The sequence below is a fragment of the Lactuca virosa genome, chromosome 8, assembly GCF_052849685.1.
Source record: "Lactuca virosa cultivar CGN04683 chromosome 8, Lactuca_virosa_CGN04683_v6, whole genome shotgun sequence".
In the NCBI taxonomy this organism is placed as follows: Eukaryota; Viridiplantae; Streptophyta; class Magnoliopsida; order Asterales; family Asteraceae; genus Lactuca; species Lactuca virosa.
The window spans coordinates 100,252,177-100,274,641 of NC_136433.1; the positions used below are offsets into that span (position 1 = coordinate 100,252,177).

Sequence of the window (22,465 nt, forward strand, 5' to 3'; positions counted from 1 at the left end):
TCCTTAGGGTTAGAGTTGGGTTTAGCAGAACCAACTTTGGTTCCACTAGGAGAGGTGCCATCTTGGGACTTTCCCTTGTGGTGTCCCCTTGAGGGAGCCTTCTTATTCTTACCCTTCCCTTGCCCTATTGCCAAGACAGGGGCAGCAGCAGGAGTTGGAGTTGATGCAACAGATTTATCCTTGAGGTTGCTCTCAGCAGTCCTCAACAAGCCCTGAAGCTTGCTCAAGGAGACCTCTTCCTTATTCATGTGGTAGGTCATGCGGAACTGGCTATAGCAGGAAAGCAATGAGTGAAGGATGATGTCAATTTCCAGCTCTTCATCGAAGTTCACATTCAACTTCAGCAGGCGATTGACATATCTCTGCATCTTTTGCAGATGAGCGGTAAGGGACTCTCCATTACCCATTTTGGTAGTGATCATCGAAGTGATGATCTCATACCTTTCTTGCCTAGCGCTCTGGTGGTAGCGTTCCAGCAGATCCTGATGCATCTCATAGGGGTACTTGTCCTCATAGGACTTCTGGAGTTCTGCAGTCATAGCCGCCAGCATGATGCAATGGACTTTCGTGGCATCACGCTCGTGGGCCTCATAAGCCGCAATCTCTTCAGCGGTAGCAGTGTCGATGTCAATCTCCTTTAGCTTCTCATCGAGGACGTATTCTTTGTCCTCGTAGCGAGTGGCCATGCGAATGTTGCGGATCCAATTACTGAAATTGGTCCCATCAAAGATCACTTTCCCACACAAGTTCATGAGTGAGAACAAACCACAGGAGTTTGAACCAGAAGCGTTGTTGTTTGCGTTCGACATCTGAAAAGGAAAAAGAACAAAGTTGATTAGATACGAATTTCCCCAATTAATCACCCAAATGAAAAATTAGGGCTAGGAACCAACAACATTATTCACAAATTAGAAATGGGATGCCGTAATCTAACAAGTAAATAATTTGAAGGCAAGTGAATGTCGATTCACTAATTCTCCACCATGAAAAACGAAAAAGAGATTAAGTTTTAAATGTATTGAAAAACTCCTAGATCTTTTGAGATTCATTGAACTTTTCAATGGCATGTTTAAATCTCGATATGCCCCTCTAGTTTGTGACTGGGATGCCGAGGATCACAAAGTGGATGTGAATAACCATGCAAATGTACATCGTGTCCTCATTGTTACAGTCACCTATTCGATGTGCCGGTTAACCACACACGCTCCATCGAACTATGACAAACAATGAGTCACCCTTTGCCACCTTTGCTTAGAACCCAATTAATATGCCGGTTAACCACACACGCTCCATTAACGTCTTAGCAAGGGTACAAAGTGTAATTTCATGGAATTGCATCAAATTCACTTTTGCCTAAAGTAACTAAGATTGGGAATTTTGTAAAAACATTTAGTTACTTTATATAGATTCATTATACTTTTAAATGAGGAAAGTTTGCCCTATCCTACCCGTTCGGCTAACGACCCTCCACCAATCAAGGAAGCGGTGGGTGAGAATGGACACCCATTAAACGGCCATTTTATAGGCCATAACCTTATACCCCCCTTATAGATCGGCTTCGTGAATGAGGCCTACTAACGGTAAGACTAGCATTTAAGTTATAATATATATATTAATCTTATAATATTATAAGTATAAGGTTGAATTTTAAAACTTTTAAAATTCTAAGGTTTGAAATTTAAATAGTTCAAATTAAACTTTTAATCACAAAATTTAAATTTCAAAACTTGAGGACAAGTTTTGAACTTTTCAAAACACAAAGGATCAAATAGCAAATAATATAAAGTAAACAATTAATTCAATGATTATCTAAATTTGACCTAGTCAATATTACTTGCAAGATAATTCAACAATTAATTCAAATAATCAATTATTATCAAATAAGGAAATTATTATTTAAACAATTGGTAATTATCTTTTGTTTTGTTGAGGATATTGACAAAAAGATGATAAAATTCGGATTTTATTGAACCAAAACGATTTAGGTAAGTATCCTAAAGCAAAACAGCAAGAAATCCTGAAAATCACTCTGACAGACGCTCCGACTCGCCGAGTCCCCTTATGGACTCGTCGAGTTCATCCTACTAGTCGACTCCACAATGGGACTCGCCGAGTTTGTCAGTCAGGAGGCAGAAAAACGATTTTTCCAAAGCTTGAACAAATAAACAATGCATCAATTCAATAGAAATCAATCAAAGCTCTGATACCACTGATGGGTTTGAGCCATAAGAACTTTCCTATGTGCACATGCAAACCCTAATGCTTGGATCTAGGTTTCTCTAATTGAACATGCAATTTATCCAAGTCTTGCAAACCTTAGATCTAGTGTATACAAATCAAATTTGATATAAGAAATTCAGATCTAGATGATTACCTCTTGTTGCTTGCTTGAATCTTCTTGTTCTTGGAGCTTAGAGCCACAATTGTCATTCCTCTAATGGCTTACAAACACCAACTAGCAAGAGGATGATTTGAAGAGAGGATGTGGGCACAAAATCGGCTCTAAGAACTCCTAAGGGTTTCTGGTAGCCGATTTCTGTAGCCCTTTGGGTCTTTAAATACTTGAGCTGCTAGGGTTACATCCTGAAACCCTAATTGAATAACTTAGGCCCTAAGCAATCCAAGGATCCCTCTAGAATAAGGCTTGGACGAATTCAAGGAGTCCATACACCTTAATTTCGTCCACCCTATATTCATAAGGGTCCATAGCCCAAAACCAACTATCACACAATTGACAGTTCTAGTCCCCTTTATTTATTTAATCACTTTTAGTCACCAAATTAATTCTTAATTAATCTATGACCAATATTAATTAAATAATATGATTATTCCTTTAATATATTATTCTCATAATATATTAATAAATCATATCTTCTCTCTCTTCATAAATCACTCTGTCAAGTTGCTATGGTGAAGGCAACCCAAAAGGACCATGCACAACTGGGACAATTACTTACCAAATATAGTTACGGGCTTAGACACTAATCCAACAATATCATGTTGGTAAGATAGTACCCGCACTTATATGCTACCTTATTTGCTTCAAACGATACATCGTGCGACTTTCCAAGGTATATGTCGTTGAATACCGGCGGCTGATCTAGAACATCGATGTCGTTGTTTGCAACAGCTGGACCAAAGCATGCATGCCATATGCAAAGATCATGTGATGCGATTGCTTCTAAAACAATCATCAACTCTCTATGATCGCCCCGCATGTATTGACCACGTCATGCGTTAGGGCATAATGCCCAAGACCAGTGCATGAAATCAATACTACCTAGCATTCCTGGGAACCCATGCTTACTTTCATGCACTGTGTACAATTGGTGGACATCATTGATAATTGGTTTATGCAAATATCGTTGCCCGTAAATCAAAGTAATAACTTTTGCGAACTTGTACGCACTATCCCGTGTGGTACACTCGGACATCTTTAAATACTCGTCTCATTTGTCTGCTCTCATGCCGTAAGCTAACTAACGGATTGAGATTGTGCATTTTTTAATTGGAGAAAAAAAATTTCTGCGTCTCACATCCCGCTTCCACTGGAAATATAGAAAACGGTCTTCCAAATCGCCAACAATACGTAAAAATAACTTTTTCCTCATCCGGAACCGCCGTCGAAACTTTTCAGCTTACACGACGTCATCTGCAAAATAGTCTTCTATAAGACGAGTGTGCCCGACTTCATGATTTCTCCGCATCGAAGGGTTTCTTGTTTTAGGTCGTGAACGTGAGCTTTGACCTTGTCGGTTTAGGAAATAAACCACTATTTTGCCATGACGGAACCGACAAATAACGCCAATTCTTGAGCCATCAAATCGGAGGACGAAGATGACAATGATGACATTGTGTTTGAGTGGTTTTTTTTTTTTTTTTTGAGAAAATAAGTAGAAATAAGTTTGAAAATTAGTTAAGTTTGTTTCGTATTTAATATTTATAGAGTGTTAAATGTATTAAAAAAATCGAAAAAATATTGTTTCTAGCCGTTGAAACTAAAAAAAAGAGAAATATTTTTTTTGAATGTTACTATTTTAATAAGAAAAAGCAAAAAAAAATCAGCTAATGGGGTGAAGAGAGTCGGCGGTGTAGCCTCCCCTCATTCCTAAACCGCACCACCTTAAACCGTGGTGGCGGTATTGTATTTCCGGCCACGGTTCCGGTTCCCACATCCCTAAACCGCTACACACCCTTAAGCCTATTAAAAAAGGTCCAAAAACTATTTTTTATAATAACTAAAATTCAATTAATTGTTTTTAAATTAATTTGTAACAATAATAGTTAAAAATACCATAAATTTATAAATTTGTCGATAATTTAAACAATTATCATGATGAAATTAAAACCTCATTAAAAAAAATTAGTTAATATAAATAAGATAACATTTACAATAACATATGATCACGAAAAGTTTAACTATCGTAATTTTATTTCATGGATATTCGTCTAGTAGAATCATAATTCAAACACCCCTATTGGTTTATAGTTTATACCATTCGGTCTCTTGGGGGATGTTATACAAAGTGGCTTATATCATGTCCACAACTTCTATTTTAGGCTTTTAGCACATATGTCAAATTTTGGTCCGACATTATCATATCAACAACTTCTAGTCCAGTCGCATGTAAGAGGGGCCTAAAAATGATTAACATCGATCAATATGAAAATGAAATCAATGGAAAAACCTGCAACTCAAATGAAAAAAGATGAAAGCAATTGATAAATGGAAACACATACAAACAAACTATAGCAAACTTGAGCTACACATATTTCGACCTACAAACCACACTTTAAAAAAAAAACGACATACAAACTTCTAGTAACCTGTTTGCCTGTTATACCCACCCTCCATATTGCCACCGCCACCACCTCCCCCTTGCTGATCTCCACCACCACCTCCTGCCCCAAACTGCCCACCACCACCACCACCTCCATACCCGGCATTGTAGCCATCATTACCACCATAGTTTCCGTAACCATAACCTTGACCACCATACCCAGAAGCTCCACCTGCAGATTGACCCATTGATGCAGATTGACCACCTCCTCCATAACCCATATTTGGACCATAACCAGAACTTTGACCACCCCATTGGGTTTTCACTGCACCAGGATTTCCATAACCAGGGTTCCCATATGCACCACCATAGCCGCCACCACCATAACCACCAACACCATAACTTCCATATCCACCTCCAAAACCATAACTTGGTTGACCATAGCCGGAATATGTTGGGTAGCCACCGCCGGTGGTTTGTTGCAGGAATCTATTACCATCCATTTGACTATCATATGAGCTGGAATTGCTACCTTGATATCCACCACCACGTGCGCCACCGCCACTGCCACTGCCATTGCCGCCAGGATTAGCGTCTTTAGGAAGTGCTCGTTTCACCTCAACAAGCTTATTGTTGAGTTCATGGAAGGTCTTTTGAAGAACTCTATCAACAGCATCTTCTGTATCAAATGAGATGAAACCAAATCCACGAGGTCTGTTGGTGGTTTGGTCAAACATGATTACTACATCCGTTATATCACCATAAGTTTCAAAGTATTGACGGAATTGGTCCTCTGTCAAGGTGGAAGGTAAACCGCCAACAAATATCTTTTTGGTTCTGTAATTTCCTCCTGTCCCTGCCCCACCGGAGCTCCTCCCAACATTGCTTGCAGGTCTAGACGTTTGCTGTTCTTCCCTCGATAATGCCCTCTTAGCTTCCACCTGCACATTAGAAACGAACCACAGAATACATGAGCCGCCGAATCTGAAATTGAATTTATAACTGGAAAACGAGGTGAAACACTATAATCATACATTGTTATACAATGATCGCGAAACTAAAACCCCAAACCCAAAACAATGACGTACAAAATCGAATAGCAATTTCTTACAGTTCGGCCTTCAATAGTATGTCTATCTTGAAGAACAGAATCGAGAAGGGAAGGATCTGAGAAAACTACGAAGCCGAAGCCACGTGGACGGCCGGTGGTCTTGTCGCGCATGATAACAGTCTGAGAGACATGGCCGTACTTGCTGAAGTAATCTCTAAGGGTTTCCTCGGTGGTGTCCCATGCTATTCCTCCGATGAATAACTTCCCTTCGTCTGAATCCATTGACACCAGTTTATTTCTCGCACAGAAAGACGTGGAAACCCTCAGTTGAGGTTGAGTTGCAGAGGCTTGAATTTAGGGTTAGGGTTTGTATGCTAATGTTCCACAGATTCCGAGTGCCACTTCCCGGAAAACGCAGTATTTGTTGAAAGATACGGTGAAAATAGCAAGAAAAAGGAAGTCGCCCGCTCCCCCCATCCCACCAAGAAACGCCACCGTTTCAGCAATATACGTTTCAATCGAATAATTCTTATAGAGCTTTTAATATGTGTGAAGATATTTATGGTATTATATATTTTTTAGTCAAACTTGATCTATTTTGATTAAAAGGGGCATTTCCGAGAATAGTTAAGTTTGGCTAAAAATAAACGGGATCCAAAATATAATATAAGTGTTAATAAATTACAAAAAATCGATTGATACACAACAAAAAAACTTACATTAAGTTTTTCAAGGGACATCAAGTCTGGATTTTTGATACATGAAAAATGTAGAGGCACCAAATCCTCTCAGCAACGTCACCTGCAAAAAGATTCAAACAATTAAAATCTCTATCCCATGAAATTTTTTATTATTAAGTTAAAATTATTTATCACCCATATTTACCATTACAAAAGGATTACATTAATTATTGTCTACAATATTTAAATGGGTACACATTTATAATTACATCTGGAATCACTAATAATACGAACAGAGAACTCACATTCTGTGTGTTCCTTGTTACCATCACTACAACTGCAGCATCTATAGAAAGAAAACAGGTCGATAATTATAGAAATCATGAATCAAATAAGAACAATAATAAAGCTTAAGAAAACATAGATACCGAATCTTTGTAGTTTTCCCTTTGAATTGACTCAATAACTCACTTGCATATGCTTCAAATAAACGAGACCTGCAAGCAGAAAACAACCCATCTCTTGGTTTTAACACACGTGTAAAAAGCATTTTAACCGGTTAAACAGGTTACAGGTAAACTTTTGCATAAACTTGGTTCCATATTTCATCTGAAAAAACATTTATTTAGGTGTGTGCATAAATAAATAGGTTCCAACTTACAACATGTTTTAAATTTGTAATAATTAGATTTAAAGGTACAGAAAATGGAAGCATCAAAGAAGAAACGGTTTACCAGGGAGGAAGAGATGATGCTACAAGTGCAGGAGGGATTTCCCACAATCTATGAATTTGATTGCTTAATTTTGCATCAAGATACTCAACAATCTCATGTTCCTTGAACTGAAAATGGGAACAAAAAGTGGAATGATTTGTAAATAAACTGAACTTTGTAGCAGAAAGACTACCTTTGAGTCCTTTGTTTCCTCCATTAATTTGACATTTTGAAATCTTTTCAAGATCAAGTTGTGTACTCCTTCGTATAGTGTGTAGATACTAAAAGGTTCATTACAACTCGACATAAATTTTTTAATTACATGATTCCATCTCCTTGATATACATCCCACCAGTAACAGCTCCTGTCATGATTCATTATTGGTTAAAAAAAACATGTTTGTGAAAAATATTATATATACTCCTTCATGCCAAAATGTTGCAACTTTTGACTTAACACATGTTTAGATAAAGTGTTTGACTGCTTCTCAAGTGTACAGATCAATTGACTTTTTGAATTATAAATGACTCACAAATGTCTCAATTTCTTCACTTGATGTATCTAACTGTTCAAAAACCTGTATCCACTGAACCTTAGGGGCAGAAAAAATCATGCTTGCACCTGAAACCAATCTGATAGTCTGCTTATCAAGTAGATATGAAAGGGTTTTCATCCGCCAATTACTCCACCTGATTAAAATAATCAATTAGTCTTTGATCATTATTACTGCTTACAAATTGTTCTATGGATAAGTATGATGATCAATGAATGTTAACAAGACAAAAATATCACTTACACATAAGCCTTTTGTTGTTCTTGAAGCTCATTTGAGGTTCCTTGTGCTATGGTCTTAGAAACAACATCCACACTTGTCTCTATTGATGAAACACATGAAACTGCAAGTTGCCTTTTTGTGATTCCTTGAATAGCAAACGCTGTCAAATTGGTTTTCGTGTAGGCTTTAGCCTTGGGAGAAGGCCTAGGAGAAAAGTCCATTTTACCCTCCTCAACAGAAGCTTGAGGACTCCTTGTTGTGTTTTGCAGCATCAACTTGTCAAGATATACATCCAAGTAATCGGTTTCTGTCCTTTGAAGTTCATCAAGATCCATTTCAATGGTTGCTTTTAGAACCGATTTGAGATGTTCATCCCTCATTGGTAGTGTGCGAATAAAATGTTCAAGTATATAAAATCTTGCTTTACCAAGTGTAGTGGATGATATATGTGTAAGACCCTGAGTAACAAGATGTAATTAGAGAAAGTCAATGCAGAAAGAATGAACGACTTAATAGAGAAAGTCAGGAGTAAAATGAGTAATAATCATTCCTCATTAAGTTCAAACTGTTTGCGAAAAAAAGAGCATAGAAAAGGGGCTAAGAGATGTTCCACCTGTGGAAAATGAGGATCGGATGTCAGTTTAGATAAGGCTGCATCGACTTCAGCCATGGAGTCTTGATTGCCATCTATACTCTCAAACACCTGGAAAAATAGATAATTTCATGTTCCACAAACCCTACCCTAAAGCAATCAACAATGAAAGAACAATTGAAATGGCTTAATAATATAAATTCTCCTATACCACAAAAGATTTAATTCATAATTACTTCATTCTATTCGACCAATTTCAAATTGGAACAAACCTTTTTTGCTTAAAATTGTTGTAATTTCATGTTCCACAAACTACACGGGATTTTAAAGTAAAACACAAAACCAGAAAGAGGAAATTGAATCAAGATAGAGTCTTCTTCATTCATACTATTCATAATGTATGGAATTTAAAAAGGGAAAGTAGAAAAGAAAATAGGGATTGCTCACATTCTCGAAGAAAAGACCCCATTGGAAAGCTTTTTTAATGTTTAGCGGATCCCAATGAGCAAAGCGACCAGATGATTGATACCCAGAAGCTAAAATCAAGATATCAACAAACCCTTTGATCAATTTCAACAAGTCTTCCAGTGAAATCTCTGGGTGAGACCACCCTCCCATCTTCTTCTTGCTTTTTTTCCCGCCTTTTCTAAAGCGCACAGTCTAGCGATTGATTGTGTGTGTATATATAGTAATATTATAGATGCTAGATTATGGACAATGCAACATCTCCCTGTCTAATAAACAAGTGTCGCATTGAAAAGAGCTGAATTTTTACAAAGTTAAATACCTATTATACCCCTCTTTGATTCAGCTGCGTATCAAAACATATACTACGCCCTGTTGTCTTTAGAATTACTCGGTTATAACAGGTCTGGGCATTAACTCCAAAATTCATTACATTCCCGTTTCATAGCATCTTATTATGATATCCGATCTTTTATATAAGGTATGCTATCAATGCTATCAATTGCATTCAATGGAAATCGTATTACAGTCAATATATATTTCAAACCTTTATATCAATCGTTTCTTTGGTAAATTGTGTCTCCTTCGTCCTTCATCAATCGTACTCCAAAATCATCCACTCAATCACAGACGAAAATCCTCCACTCAATCGCAGAAAAGAGGTGTTCGGTAAGTTTCTTAAAAGCTTACTTTCAGATTGTTTGTTTATTAGTTGAATCTTCTTGTGTGTTTTTTTTAATTTCTGTGTTGTTTTTTACACAACAGTTTATGCTTCTCAATTCTCAATGTGTATGCGTGTGATAATCATAATCGAAAATTGTTTCTGCTTCTTAAAAACCTACTTTCAGATTGCTAATCAAACAATAATGATGGCTAGGGCATTTTCGTCCTTCATCAATCGTTGTTAATTTTGATTTTTCATGCTTATCCATTCTATCCACTGGATCAAATGCTGGAGGACATTTTCGTCTTTTGTTTTCTCTTTGTAGTGTATATACATGTACGCCCAAGAAGATGATATTAACAACCTATCTACCCCTTAAAAACCCTTTTTACCCTTTATTTATATCTGTCAATCTTATCCACTTTTGGATCCTATTATTATATACTCTTAATTTGATATTTTTATAACTTAATTAAGTTGACCAATCTTACATCTTCGGGTAACATTGTTTTCAAATAAAAAAAAAACACATCAAAGAGCATCCAAAAAAACAAAAACACAAAAAAACCACAAAAAATAAACGTCCCAGCAGAAAAAAAAAAAAACCCCCAAAAACAGGAACCAAACAATATCAAACAATAGGAAAATTGTATTTTTCAATTTGGCGTTGCTTTTATTTAGAAACCATAAAAAATTTGTACTTCTCAGCATGCTTTCATTTTCTGTGTTTGCTAACTTTAAAGGCCAAATATGTCCTGCTGTTGGTACTTATTTTTTTATTGGTAAAATACCATTTTTACCCTTTACTTATATTTGATCAATATGAAATATACTCAAATATCGGTTTTCTGCATTCTTTAACTATGAAGTACATCAAATTGGACTAATATACCCCTACCCCTGCATGCATTCTTTAACAAACGTTACAATCAATAGCAACATACTTTCATTTTATCTTTTTGTTAATTCTAAAGGACAAATCTGTCCTGCCCGTTCATCCTGCCTTTTTTTTGTTAATTGTAATGGCCAAATCTTTTTTTATATGTTTACTACTCTAGGGACATAATTGTAATTATGTTTGTGTTTACATTTTCTATGTGTAATTTTCTTCCATTGTTTATCCTTAATATTGTATGTCTTTCTGTTGTAGTGACAATGGCAGCTAGAAATATCACTTTCATCAGCGACTTAGACAATATGAGGGATGATTACACACTAAAAGTGTGTATCATCCGGTTGTGGAGATCATTTTCCGAATCTGACCCCACTGTTGTGAAATCAATTGAAATGATATTAATGGATGAAATGGTAAAATATCCTATTACAATAACATTATTCAAAATCATTTTTTTTTGTATTTGCTCATTCCAATAATATTATTCAAATTCATTCATGGTCGAATAATTGATTCAACTTTGACCAAATTATATAAATTAATATACAATTGGTCAGCAATATATATAATATTCTTACAATATATTAATAGGGTATAAAAATCAGAGCCAGTGTCTACCGAAAAGATTTCCAAAGGTTTGACTCCAAGCTGAAAGAAGATGGCGCTATTTACATCCGATCCCCCACTATAGCTCCAAACAAATACACTTTTAAAATAAGTGATGTAACCTCCAAGTTAAACTTGCATGGACAAACAACTGTTCATGAGTGTCTTGGTTTTCAATCCAAAACAAAATATGAGTTTTGTTTTGTATCGTTTGAAACCATTATCTCTGCGACAACTACATCTAATATCTCAATTGGTACTTTTTCCCCCTATTTTATTGCATTTTATATTTAATTTTTTAATTTTACATAAATTTGACATATTGTATTATCATTTTGTAGATGTTATAGGTGAAGTTGTTTCGTTAGGCAAGCTGGATTCCCGTGATGTTAGCAAATCGAAACATAGGCTAACTTTACAAATCAGAAACTTAGAGTAATTATAACTTTTATTATATTATATATTAAATTATTATTATTAATATTATTATTATTATTATTATTATTATTATTATATAAACATTTAACCTTTACTGTTTCTGCAGAGGTTTGCAAGTTAACGTCACATTGTTTGCAGATTTCGCATACCAAGTGATTTCTTATCTTGAAGCTCATAAACAAGTTGGTCGTGTGGTTATTATTTTGCAGTTTGCAAGACTTAATGTCTATAACGGTACAGTTCTTATAAAAGGCAACCTTCGTTATTTTACGCTTTTTTATTACTCATTATTTTGACTAATTTATTTTCTTTCAACAGGAATTCCTTCTGTTAACAATTATTTTGATCACACACGTATGTTCATAAATGCTGATCTTCCCGAAATTGTGGCCTTCACAGATAGGTAACAAACTATTTTAATTATTCATTCTTATTTTGTTTCTTTTTAATAATTTTACTAATTTCATAATTATTTTCCTAAATAAAAAAACAGCTTGGTTGGATTACAAGGAATTCAAAACCCTTCTTCTTCTTTGACTTTTGATAGCTCTCAATCATACAATGAATATGAAGACTTTTTGAATAATCACAAAGTTAAAAATGTTGTCGATTTGCTAGAACCACAAGAGGTATGTCAATAATTTGGTTTATTTAATGAGATTTTGTTTTATATTATTCATTTATTGTAGTTGCATTGTTTTTTTATGAATCTTTTTGTATTTTATATTTTTTTAGGTAGGGAAATTTATCATTGTTGGTACAATTTACGGTATACGACAAGATATTGATTGGTATTATGATGCGTGTTCAAACTGTGGAAAGAAAGTTGATCGAAGAGATGTTTTTAGCGGTCCAGATAGTGGTGATGCAAGTGTGGTTGTTGAATGCTCTACTGATAAGTGTAAAAAAAAGAGATTTCTTCAGCTCCAATGTTTTTTACATTTACCAAAACCTTAACCGGACAAATTTAATACATTATTAATCATTAATAATGTATAGTTAAACTTAAACATATTTAATATAAATTTATGTGGGATATTTTTGTAGGTATAAAATACCTATTCGTGTCCAAGATGATTCTGGCACAATCACACTAACTCTGTTTGATAGAGATGCTTATAGACTTGTCAAACAACGTGCAAGTGAGCTCATAGAGAAAATCAAACAGGTATAACTTAAGTATAATATATGTTTTATTAAATTCTATTATTTGTTTCATTTTATTTGTATTAATTAATATTAATTTGCTTTTAACCATAACAATAATACATAAGACATTTTTTCCAGGCTGGGGATAATCCGAGAATGTATCCTTATGACCTCAATGTCTGGTACATAAAAAGATGGCATTCAAGATATATGTTAATAGATTCAACGTATCCAATAACTACAATCGGTTTGGGATACTTGGCTATACGCTTGATAGTAACGTTATCAATGCTTTGGAAAAAAAGTTATCTGTTGAGGTATTTATATACATCTTTTTTTGGAAATTATGATGCACACTTTTATTTAATGATTTTTACTAATTACTAATTAATTGTAAATCTTGATGGAATAAAACCTTAAACCCACAAATGATAATACATACTTTTTATGCACCTAAAGCAGGCAGGTAATTCTGGAAATCCTGATGATACAGAAATCGCATCTCACGAAGCATCTCACGAAACGAAGTCGTTGAAGGTTAGCCTATAAAACTACATTATTTATTTTTATAATGCACCTAAAGCAGGCAGGTAATTCTGGAAATCCTTTTGTTAACCTCTGCAATTTTCAGTCTTCACATTCCAAAATAATTGTGAATTTATTGTCTCCTCTGGTAGACCTAAATAACATGTCAATTTTTTTTATTTACAAATATTGCATCCGGAATGTTCATATTGATCTGGATCATTCACAACTTAAATATATCTTTCTGTTTCTGAATCAATACAAAGTACATAACACTTTTTGGCCAAATATATATATATATATATATATATATATATATATATATATATATATATATATATATATATATATATGCAAAAGACTAATATGCCCTCGCCGGTTCATTCCATGTGATGTGTTAGGTTTTTTGACACAGGTGTATTTTTTTCAAAACACATACCACTATGACAGGTATTATGATTCGAAACTTCTTAAAATAAATCACATTTAAGCAAATTATGCAGATAAAACGTATTTTACAAATATAAAATACCATATTTTACCATTTATTTCTTTCACTTAGAAATCGATATTCAATATGGAAATTATATAATTACCTGATTAAGAGCATTTTTTTATGGTATCCATATCAATCATATCTATTACATTTAATTTTCATTATTATGTCGATTTGATCATATATTTGTCAGTATATATTTGAAACATATGATAATCAGTATTTCTTTACAGCATTGTGTGGTTATTATGGATCTTAATCTTAATAATCTCACGTAAGTTGAATTTCGAATATTCAGTTACATACTTCAATCCAAAGGACACTCTCTGCATCTCAATTCTGCTTCTTAATTTCGGATATTCAATCACCGACTTTTTTCCTTCGGTAAGTTTCTCATGATTATATATGATTGCTTCTCAATGTTTGTGTTAATCGTACAATTGAAAATTCTTTTCTTCTTCTGAATTCTGCGACTTAAATTCTGCTTATCATTGTTTTTTTTACTCTAAACATCTGGTTGTTACTACGAACTGCTAAACATCGGCCATTAGGAAATATGAAATACTTTTTACACCTGGTCCACTTTCATATGCTTGATGTTTAGATAGACGTTTTTCGTGTAAAGATTGTATAAAAACCTACATGAATAAAACATGGATGAACATATTAAGTGACATTGAATTAAAGTTTAATGCTAAGTAAATAGTAGTAGGGTAATGCAAAAACGAAAATTTCGTATTCAGTAATATTAACAACTAAAAATGGTTCTGTTTAAGCCTACATCATATCCTATTTCCCTTTGATTAATATGTTTTTGGTGTAAACCGGTTCAAATCAATGACAAATATGTAATTCTGTGAAACATGACAGAACTGCCCCTTAATTCAAAATAGAACCTACCAGTCAAGTAATACAAAATACAATCAACTAATAATAAAGAAGAAAAAATATAACAAAAAACTGATAGAAAAATGTATTTGTCATTATAACGTCACAGAAATTCCCCCGAACTCAAAAAACATAAATATAAAATTTTATTTCTATTCGTATTGATTTCGATTGTACTTTTAGCTTTCTTTGTGTAACCCCTCAATGAATCTGAAATATAAACAAAATAAAGGCAAAATAAATTCTGAAAATGTACAGGTTTGTAGTATATTACAGTACAAAAATTACCATTAATATATTTTTTCTTATTTTTCTTATATTTCAGATACTAACAATTAACATGGATGTTTACAAGACTAATAAGAAGATAAAATTAAATAATTTCTATCTTGATAATACAAAACATATACCGATGTACACCACATCAGTCGATCAAATTCTATCTTCTACAAATGTTAGTAACCCGGGTGCTAACGGTACGTTCAATTAATATGTTATTACTTTCTTTATAAAAATTTTTAATCTTAATTATAACTATTTTATGTCTCTCTCTCTCTCTCTCTATATATATATATATATATATATATATATATATATGTTTATGCAGATTCAGATAGAAACATCTATCATGTTCAGGCTAGAGAAAAAAGAAGAATAAGAAAATTATATTTGGACAATAAAAAAAAAGGTATGACCAAATGAATCCTTTCAATTTCATCTATGTCACATCTTTTGAAAATGAAATTAATAGATAACCTACTTAAACTCATGTACATATTTTTTTTATCAGTTAAATATAAAAGTAATTAATTTGAAATGCTTTTTTAAAGTAATATGTATTTATCAATATTAATATTCATATATTATTTATCGATTTCTAATATTATTTATAAGTTATTTTATTTATAATTTTTTTTCTCAATGCAAATTTAAAGGAGTTGTCCATCGAAGTAAAAACGTATCCGCATCTACATCAATTGCCAATGTTTCAAAAAAATCAATGTTACCAAATCATCCTTCACATTTAAATGTTAGAACTCCTTTATCTAACATTTCCAATGGTAAGTCATTTATTTGTTTAATTTATTTTTATAATGGACAATCTTATTGTATCATATATAATATTGTTTACCTTCAATTTTCTTATCCCAGTCATGGATATTTCCAATAACAGTTTTCAATCACCGTCAACAAACATCAGCTTCGATTCAAACGGTAACATACATCATTGTTTTTACACTTTCTTTCTAACCTTCAAACAATTACACTTTTATTTATAATTTATCCATTTCTTATAACAATTTTTTTACAGAAACATTCAAAGGAGTGGTCAATCGAAACAAAAACGTATGCACATCTATGTCAAATGGGAAAATATCAAAACAACCAATGTTACAAACACCTTCATATTTAAATTTTAGAACTCCGTTATCTAACATTTCCAATGGTATCTCATGTATATTTTTATTTTATAATACATATATTGTCATTGTATCATATTTAATATTGTATACCTTCAAACTTCTTTTCCCAGTCATGGATATCTCCAATAACAGTTTTCAAACACCGTTACCAAACATCGGAATGGATTCAAACGGTAACATACTTGATTGCTCTTAAATTTTTTATCTTTATTTAGAAATATAAATTAAAACTTATTATTTCATATTAAATATTGACTCATTTCTCATTAACATATTTTTTACAGACAAAATCAACGGAGTTGTTCGTCGAAATAAAAACATAACCTCATCTGAATCAACTGCAAACATGTCAAAACAATCAATTTTACAAAATCCTCCTTCACATTTAAATGTTAGAACTCCGTTATCTAACATTTCCAATGGTAAGTCATTTATTGTACCATTTCATCTAATAATATATATTTTTATTCTATGATATTTAACAATGCATATTTTTAATCTTTTTTCCCTAGCGATGGATATTTCAAAAAACAGTTTTCAATCACCGTTACCAAATATTCGACAATACTCTGTAATTTCAAATGGTGACACATCAAACAACTCATCTACAGTAACAAAGAGATCATCTTCAGTCATGTCTACCAATCCTAATCGTAATAAAAACAAAAAAAGGGCAAATTTATCTCCTATTCCAATAATTGGTTTGACATCCGATCAAGACAACAACAATGGTCAAAGTAATCAAAACATATACAACAGTATATCAAAAGGTAAATTTTTAAAAAGTATAAAATTTACAGTTGTTTATCCAATCATTTTCAATTATCTAAACTTACAATATTAACTTTTTATGTAAAACTTAATTCACAGATTATTTGGATCATGGTGATCAGAATGTTGTATGCCAAACATGTTTTGCAAAATTATGGAAAGATGAATCTATCAAATGTAGAAAAAAGGATAATGAAAATTATTCTCTATGTTGTGGTTATGACAAAGTTGAACTTCCAGAGTTAAAGAATGCACCTCCAAGTTATGAAATTCTTTTTAAATCTGGAGATTCTAAAAGCAAACATTTCATGAAGAACATTCGTTCGTACAATTCTATGTTTTCTTTTACGTCGATGCGTGGCAAAATTGATTCCTCAATCAATAGAGGCAATGCTCCATACATTTTTAGACTTAGTGGTCAAAATTATCATAGTATCGGAAGCCTTTTACCAAATCAGGGATTTAAACCAAAATTCTCTCAGTTGTACATATACGATACTGATAATGAAATCGCAAATAGACGAACATGCTTGGGGTACACTTTTCTATATTATCACATTAATATTAATATATATCTTATTGATCAGTAATACTTTCTTTATTTATCTTATGTTTATCTGTTAATGGTACTTGCAGTGGAGAAAATCAACGATCTACATCAAATTCTTCTGTCCTTGATGATGATATTATACAAGATTTGAAATTGATGTTAGATTCAAATAATGTCTTGGTTCAATCTTATAGGATGGTTAGAGATTGTTTTAATGAAAATCCTTGTGCTGATATCAAGTTGAGAATTATTGGAAGAAGGGACCAAGATGGAAGGACATACAACCTACCGTCTGCTTCTGAGGTAGCAGCTTTGATTGTTGGAGATATTGGTGATTCAATTGATAATAGAGATATTGTTGTTCAAACTTCATCTGGTTCTCTACGGCGTATTAGTGAATTACATCCATCATATCTTCCTCTTCAATATCCACTACTCTTTCCATATGGTGATGATGGTTACAGAGATGACATACCACATCGAGGTATTACATCTTCAAGCAACAGCAAGCGGCCCAACTGTACAATGAGAGAATTTTTTTCTTATAGAATACAGGACAGGGATCAATATTTTTCACTAATTCTTAATTCAAAAAGGTTGTTCCAACAGTTTTTGGTAGACGCTTATACTATGATTGAAAGCGAGAGATTACATTTCATAAGGAGCAAACAACAAATTCTTAGATGCGAGTCTTATGAGATTTTACGTAATCAACAAGACCTCGGGAATAGAGATATATCCAACGTCGGACAACGTGTTATCTTACCTACCTCATTCACTGGCGGTGCACGTTATATGATGCAAAACTACCTTGACGCCATGTCCTTATGTAAATGGTTTGGATATCCTGATTTCTTCATAACCTTTACATGTAACCCAAAATGGCCTGAAGTTAAAAGGTTTCTTCGTAACACTTCATTGCATCCTGAAGATAGACCTGATATCTTATGTAGGTTATTCAAAATAAAGCTTGATGCTTTTATTAAAGACATACGGGAAAATAAAATTTTCGGCATCGTTCAAGCAGGTATTGAAAGTTGTTGTTTAATAAAAAATTATTTTTTATTCTTTTTTCGTTTCTTAACATTATTTATTAGTTGCAAATATAATTCATTCACTACTAATCATATATTTTTTGTAAAATTTATTTGCAGTTGTCTATACAATTAAATTTCAAAAAAGGGGTTTGCCACATAGTCATATTTGTCTATTTATGCATCCTGACTCCAAGCGGCCTACTGTTGAATATATTGATCCGATAATTTCCGCGGAGATTCCAAATATCAATGAAGAGCCAGAGTTGTATTCACTTGTAAGTGAATTCATGATACATGGTCCTTGTGGAGTTGAAAATATGAATTGCCCATGTATGGTTGACAGGCAATGTTCGAAAAATTTTCCAAAGCAATTCTGTAATCATTCTTCAGTTGATAACAACGGTTATCCCTTATATATGAGAAGAAACAATGGATATTTTGTCGAAAAATCAGGTGTCAAGTTAGACAACATAAATGTTGTTCCATATAACAAATATCTGTTGAAAAGATATCAGGCACATATTAATGTTGAATGGTGCAATAAAGGATCTTCCATAAAGTATCTGTTTAAATATATAAACAAAGGTCCAGATAGAGCTACAGTTGTTGTTGACATCAACACTGATTCTCATCAAGAAAAGGTTGTCGATGAAATAAAAGATTATTATGATTGTAGATATTTATCTGCATGTGAAGCATCATGGCGAATATTTAAATATGATGTTCATTACCGATATCCTTCTGTGATGCGACTACCTTTTCATCTTCCTAATCAACAACAACTTATATATGCTGCAGACGATGATATTGACGATGTTCTTGAACAACCTTCAGTTGCTGCTTCTATGTTCACATCTTGGATGGAATGTAATAAAATTAATAAAGATGCACGAAAACTTACATATGTTGAATTTTCGACAAAGTTCGTTTGGAAAGCTAATCATAAGTTGTGGAAGCCAAGGAAAATTGGACGTTCAATAGGAAGGATTCACTCTGTTTCACCTAAACTTGGTGAAATATACTTCCTAAGAATTCTTTTAAATAAAGTGAAAGGTCCAAAGTCATTTGAAGAAATTCGTACGGTAAATGGTGAAGAATTTCCTACTTTTCGAGATGCATGTTATGCTTTGGGCCTCTTAGACGACGACAAAGAATATGTCGAAGCAATTAAGGAAGCAAGTCATTCAGGAAGTGGTTTTTATCTGCGTTTCTTATTTGCTACAATGTTAATGTCTGACAGTTTGGGTAGACCAGAGTTTGTTTGGGAAAATACATGGCAACTATTGTCAGATGGTATTCTTTACAACCAGCAACGTACATTAAAGTCTCCAGGTATTATAATTTTTTAACATTATTTCTAAAAATGAATATTATATATTTTCAATATGTAGCGTGCAAATTTGTTTATAAAAATTAATGTTTTTAATATTATATTGTTTTTTACATATTCATAATTTTTACAGGTTTAACACTCAATGAGGATCAACTTAAAAACCTGACTTTTGAGATCGAACAGATTTTACTTCGTAACAACACCAGTCTTAAAAATTATAACAAAATGCCTTACCCTGATACTGATATGGTTTCTTCTTCAACAAATCGCCTTATCACGGAGGAGCTAGACTATGACATACCCATCTTAAAGAAAGAGTTTGATCGAATGTTTCATGCATTAACAAACGAGCAGCGAAATATTTTTATTGATATCATGACTACAGTCAATGATAATAAAGGAGGTGTTTTTTTGTGTATGGATATGGTGGAACAGGCAAAACCTTTCTTTGGAAGACGATATCTGCAGCAATTAGATGTAAAGGTGATATAGTTTTAAATGTTGCTTCAAGTGGTATTGCATCGTTATTAATGCCTGGAGGTAGGACAGCACACTCTCGGTTTATAATTCCATTGAATCTTACAGAGGATTCTGTTTGTAAGATATCGCCTGATAGTGAACTCGGCAGATTAGTAAGAAAAACCTCATTGATTATCTGGGATGAAGCACCTATGGTCCACAAGCATGCATTTGAAGCTTTAGATCGAGCTCTGAAAGATGTATGTAACTTTGACAAGTCTGGCAACTCAAAAATTCCATTTGGAGGGAAAGTGATTGTTTTTGGAGGAGACTTCAGACAGATTCTACCTGTTGTTCAAGGAGGCAATAGACAAAATATTGTTAATGCTTCTTTAAGTTCTTCATATATATGGCAACAATGCAAAGTCCATAGATTAACAATAAACATGAGACTAACCGTTGGAAGGGAACCATCTGATATTCGAAAAATACAAAGTTTTGCAAACTGGCTTTTGGATATAGGAGAAGGAAAAGTTGGTGGTTCAAACGATGGTGAAGCGATTATTGATGTTCCGGATGATATTCTCATTAATGATCCACATGATCCTATAGGTTCATTAATTGAGTTTGTATATCCTTCAATCTTGGAAAAATTCAACGTTATGAGTTATTTTCAAGAAAGAGCTATACTAGCTCCGAAAAATGAAGTTGTCCAACAAATCAATGATCGTTTGTTAGCACTGTTTCCCGGAGACGAAGTTGAATATTTAAGTTCAGATAGTCTTTGCCAATCAGAGTTTGTTCATGATCATTTTGATCCCAATTTATACTCCCCAGATATTTTAAATGGTCTTAAAATATCAGGTTTGCCAAATCATAGGTTAATTTTAAAAGTCGGTGTTCCAGTTATGTTACTTAGAAACATTGATCAAAAGAATGGATTATGTAACGGCACCAGACTACAAGTGAAATCTTTGGGCAAACGTGTTATTGAGGCAATTATCATATCTGGAACTAATATTGGAAAACAAACCTTTATTCCAAGATTGTCTTTAACTCCATCTGAAAAAAAAATTCCCTTCAAATTTCAAAGAAGACAATTTCCTGTGGCTGTATGTTTTGCAATGACAATTAATAAAAGTCAAGGACAGTCGCTATCAAAGGTTGGTTTGTATCTCAAAGATCCTGTTTTTTCACATGGACAGTTGTATATTGCCTTATCGAGAGTTCAAAGTAGAGAAGGATTGAAATTGTTAATTTTAGATAAGGATGGTAGACTTACAAACAAAACTTCCAATGTTGTGTATAAGGAAGTTTTTAGAAATTTATAAATCATTCGTAGTGTTTAAATTAAAACAATTGTGTTTTTTTTATTTAAATTTTTTATATATTTTTTATATACCATTGCAATCTATAATATTGATTTTGTTTTGATATTTCATTTTAACACTTTAATCAATGTCACATGGTGTTTATTGTTTGCTCCCTCAAATCAAAAAATTACTGATTTGCCCTCGCATTTCATAAAACATTCAAATATGCAAACTTTCACTTTAGTTATCTTTGTATTTAACTTTTCTAATGTTTGCTTGTGTTTTTTTTAACATTTATTCAAATTTGTATATTTTTGTACAAATATATATTAATATTAATTTTAAATAATAAATATAAAAATGTTTAACAAATTTACTTCTTATTAATAATATAATTTTTTTACAAATTTTTTACCCGTGGTTTCCATGGGTTGTAACCTAGTTTTTTTAATAAAAAAAACTTCATATCCATCGTTTAGAACATGTAAATTGTAAAGTATTATAACGACCCCACACTATAAAATAAGGTATACTGCAAAAAAAAAAAAAAAAAAAAAAACAAAGAGCAATATATTAGCAAAAAAGGAAACATACCAATCATAATTACTTGAATTGGATCTATTTTTAAAGCCACAGCTAAAGTAACTGTTTCTGAAAACCAAAATATTTATCGTCTTCCAAACCATCCACAAAGTAGTGTAAACAAAATGAAACTTTTTTCTTCCTTTTACCACCATCAATTCCATTAATCTTCTCTAAAAGACTAGAACACAAGTCGCGGGGCTCCTTGAAAATACTAGACCATTCTGTTAGCCATCCCCAGGTATCTATTGCAAACTCACAGGAGAGGAAGAGGTGTT

General features: G+C 33.0%; 1 protein-coding gene and 1 pseudogene across 2 annotated transcripts; one reads left to right on the forward strand and one right to left on the reverse strand.

Annotated features, from left to right (window-relative positions):
* Positions 1 to 4,700: 4,700 nt before the first annotated feature.
* Positions 4,701 to 9,246, reverse strand: LOC145132470 (heterogeneous nuclear ribonucleoprotein 1-like). Of its 2 annotated transcripts, XM_079067252.1 has the most exons (10): positions 9,040 to 9,246; positions 8,614 to 8,703; positions 8,022 to 8,458; positions 7,758 to 7,914; positions 7,419 to 7,589; positions 7,247 to 7,353; positions 6,941 to 7,009; positions 6,818 to 6,858; positions 6,552 to 6,633; positions 5,615 to 5,722 (listed from the first exon to the last, which is right to left on the reverse strand). In XM_079067252.1, the coding sequence occupies exons 1-9, from the start codon at positions 9,208 to 9,210 to the stop codon at positions 6,572 to 6,574; spliced, it is 1,305 nt and encodes a 434-aa protein (XP_078923378.1). In that variant the 5' UTR covers positions 9,211 to 9,246; the 3' UTR covers positions 5,615 to 5,722; positions 6,552 to 6,571. The 2 variants fall into 2 exon arrangements, with proteins under 2 accessions (XP_078923379.1, XP_078923378.1); XM_079067253.1 differs by lacking the exons at positions 6,552 to 6,633; positions 6,818 to 6,858; positions 6,941 to 7,009; ... (4 more) ...; positions 8,614 to 8,703; positions 9,040 to 9,246 and adding an exon at positions 5,893 to 6,349 and having other exon boundaries at positions 4,701 to 5,722.
* Positions 9,247 to 10,876: 1,630 nt separating this feature from the next.
* Positions 10,877 to 21,623, forward strand: LOC145130679 (uncharacterized; annotated as a pseudogene).
* The last annotated feature ends 842 nt before the right edge of the window (positions 21,624 to 22,465 follow it).